General features: G+C 40.2%; 1 protein-coding gene across 1 annotated transcript in view; it reads left to right on the top strand.

Moving 5' to 3' along the window:
- The window catches only part of LOC102207952 (uncharacterized), a 7,312-nt gene extending 7,003 nt beyond the window's left edge, over window positions 1-309 (top strand). The window contains exons 10-11 of the mRNA XM_013916071.1: window positions 22-115; window positions 212-309. Coding sequence (XP_013771525.1) covers window positions 22-115; window positions 212-309 — 192 coding nt within the window. The remainder of the gene's footprint in view (window positions 1-21; window positions 116-211) is intronic.
- Window positions 310-3,491: the final 3,182 nt, after the last annotated feature.

The following is a 3,491-nucleotide window of genomic DNA, read 5'->3' as shown; positions in this document are numbered from 1 at the left end:
TGTGTCTTTGTGGATCTAGAGAAAGGATATGGTGCCAAGCGTGTGGGGTACTGCGTGAGGATGTCAGGAGTAGCAGAAGAGTATGTGAAGGTGGTGCAGGACATGTATGAGGACAGTGAGACAGCAGTGAGGTGTGTGGTTGTAACTTAGCAGTTCAAGCTGGGGGTGAGATTACATCAGGAATCAGCTCTGAGCCCCTTCTTGTTTGCAGTAGTGATGGACAAGATGACAGATGAGGTCATGCAGGAGTCTCTGTGGATTATGGTGTTTGCAGAAAACATTGTGATGTGTAGTGAGAGTAGGGAGTAGGTGGAAGAGAGGCTGGAGAGGAGGACGCATGCACCGGCGAGAAGAGGAATGAAATTCAGTAGAAGCAAGACAGAACACATGTGTATGGATAAGAGACAGTTTAACAGTGAAGCTGCAAGGAGTAGAGGAAGTGAAGGTGGATAAGTTCAACTGAGAGCCCCAAAGAGAGTGCAGCAAGGGTGGGTAAAGAGTGGGCAGGGGTGATTTGTGACATATGGACAGCAGCGAGATTGATAGGGAAGGTTTGCAAGACTGCACGACTATTTATTTGTAAATGATCAATTAATAGATTAATTGTTATTGTAATAATTATTATTGTAATTGTATAAATGTTTACAGTATAATTCAGAGTTTGATATCAAACTAAAGGGAAATTACCAAGACACTTCCAACTCTAACAATACTAAGCTCCTTAGAATCATAATTGTACTGGTGACCATGTCACATGATCACCAGTATAAACATGCTCATGAGTATCATGATGAGTAATTCTGTGTGTAAATATATACGAAACATATAAACATGAGGAAGTTTGAATTTTGTAGAAGTGTTTTTATGATGAAAATATTGTATATAAGTATAAAGTGTATTAAGTAGTTTTTCACATTGAACTGTATCCCATTTTCTCATTATTGTAATCGCGTTTCTACTAAAATAAAAAAAATATGAAATTACTTAAATGTTGTTGTAGGAAGCTCCATTTCTTGCACTAGTCGCTCTATCACAGTAACATTTTAAAAAATTCTGTATTTCCAGCCATGTTTTGTTTCAGTGTTGGTGACTTAAGTACTTGAGCTTATATTTATACTTTGTGTTTGATTTGACTCATTAGATTACGACACAAGATGTGAAGTATTGTCTCAAGCCAGGTGCTCGGCTGTGTGTTGACTCACACAGGTGGTCCTCCTGGGGTACAACATATCTACCTTCCTCCATCATATCTCCTTGCTGTCTTCCTTTAAAAGTCAGAGTTCCATTTAAAGTTCCTACTTGCTTCTCCAAACTCTTGTCTTTCCTCTCTTGCTGTCCTCAACACACCACCTCTCTCTCCCCTTCCTTTGTCTATGGAAAACAGTAGCACAGTTTCTACTGGCACCTTGTTGTCTTGCAGCACCAGAGGAGGCCCCAACCTATGTAACATGGAAATCACATTATTTATGATGCATGTGTTTGATTTGGCAAATATTTTATATTAGACCAGTGGTTCTCAAACTTTTCACACTGAGTACACCCTCATAAAATATATGGCTCTTGAAGTACCACCCTTATGACCAACATTAAAGCACAGTAGTATAGGCCTATTTAACACCATATACAGTTTACATGAGACAAATGTATTTGTTATATGAATATGTTTATTTTAACTGTCATAAACAGGATGTGAAAAGTAATAATAAGAAGAAGAAGAACTGTACTGCATTAAAACATTCACAGCAGGTGGGATATCCGGTCTTTAAGTGATGACGTATGAACCCTGCTTCCAGGTCAAAACTAATCTGCATTTATTAAGGCTTTGTGTTTTTAACATGTTTTAATGTTTTGTATCTTGTTCTATTTGATCATTGATCATTGTCGACCTCTCTCGGTTTTCATTACAGCTATTCATTTTAAAGCTGAGTTTTTAAAACCTTACGATGTAACTACAGCCCAGCCCATGCAGCAGTATATGAATGAGTAACCTTGTAATGTGGATGGATTATCTCAGTTGTTCTCCTGGCTGAAGTTTTGTCCGTTTATAGCATCCTGCCATGCGATTGCATTTGTCCCTAACCTTCGGGAACCATCACGTTAACTTTCATCGAATGGAAAAATGTTAGCGTTCACCCTCCAGTTTCACTGTTTATATTATGCTAACATAGCTGTGTCGCTAGCCACTACATAGCCCAACTTCTGTAACCCTACAAACACCACTGCTGTTTAGTTTTCTGTCTTCATTTATGTTAAAAGTGATAGCAGAGCTGTATGTTTTAGATTTTGCTGTGGCAGTTAAGCCAAGAGAAGCATTGCCAGGAATTATTGAAACTCAATGTAAAAGCACAAGATGGTGATGTGGTAAATTTTGACACAGATTATGCACAGCTTTATATCAGCTGTGTAAAAAGACACAGATCTGATTAAGGTCATTAAGTCCCCAAAACAACTAACATTAAGATATAATTTAGTTTGTGACACAAGTAATTAAAACCATCTGAAAGCGTCCACAGGAAAACAAAATAAAAAGAAACTAAAAGCACCCAGCCCTGGACACTGAGAACGACCAATGCATCAGCGGGTGATGTTCTGAGAGAGGTGGTCTAAGATCTGAGCTGACACACAGACAAACAGCCACACACAGTCACAAACGTGCATTCCCACCCTCATGCACGCATATGCAAATACTCGCGCACACACATGGAGACACACAGAAATGAACACAGTACACACACACTCCCCATACATACTCTATACCCTCAAGCCTGTGGAACATCAGAGGCAGATGATAGATATGGACAGACCAAGTGGAACACAGCTTGGCTGAAGCAAAACTCGGGTGTGGGAGGCACACAGTGCAGGTGGAGCGCTGATGACTTTAACTGAGGATATTGTTGGGTGGTGGATGTAATACTTCGAGGACTTCCTTAGTCCCACTAACACATCAATGCACTTTTCATCCCGGTCGTGGAACAGCGGACCAGCTCTCTACCCTATCAAGCCTAGCCAACCAGTCTACATGTATTTTGTGGACTTGAAGGCATTCGACCGTGTTCCTCAGTGTGTTATGTGGGAGGTGCTTTGGGAGTATTGGGTGCCTGGCCCGTTGCTATGAACCATTCGATCCTTATACACCCATTGCAAAAGCTTTGCCTGCATAAGCAGCAATAAGTCAGACTTGTTTCCAGTTAGTGTTGGACCCCGCCAGGGCTGCCCTATGTCACCGTTTCTGTTCATTATATTTTGTGGACACTTGGGCATGCTAACCATCTTTGAAAGGTCAGAAATTAATCAGGCATAACATCTAACAACTAAAAACATATTTTTCCTGTTCAGGAATGGCAGTAAATCATTTGGAATCTTAGTACTTATTCCTTTCCTAAGAAATTAACAAGATTAACTGGGGGCCACACAGCAAAGCTGGGTTCTCTAATGTGTCTCTATCCTTTCTTATACTTTTTCTTCTTCCTTTTCATCTGTCCATCCCATGA

This window comes from Pundamilia nyererei, unplaced genomic scaffold (genome assembly GCF_000239375.1).
Source record: "Pundamilia nyererei isolate P.nyererei 1_Seehausen unplaced genomic scaffold, PunNye1.0 scaffold00453, whole genome shotgun sequence".
In the NCBI taxonomy this organism is placed as follows: domain Eukaryota; kingdom Metazoa; phylum Chordata; class Actinopteri; order Cichliformes; family Cichlidae; genus Pundamilia; species Pundamilia nyererei.
The sequence above is the reverse complement of the archived record's forward strand: the minus strand, read 5'-3'. Positions and strand labels throughout refer to the sequence as shown.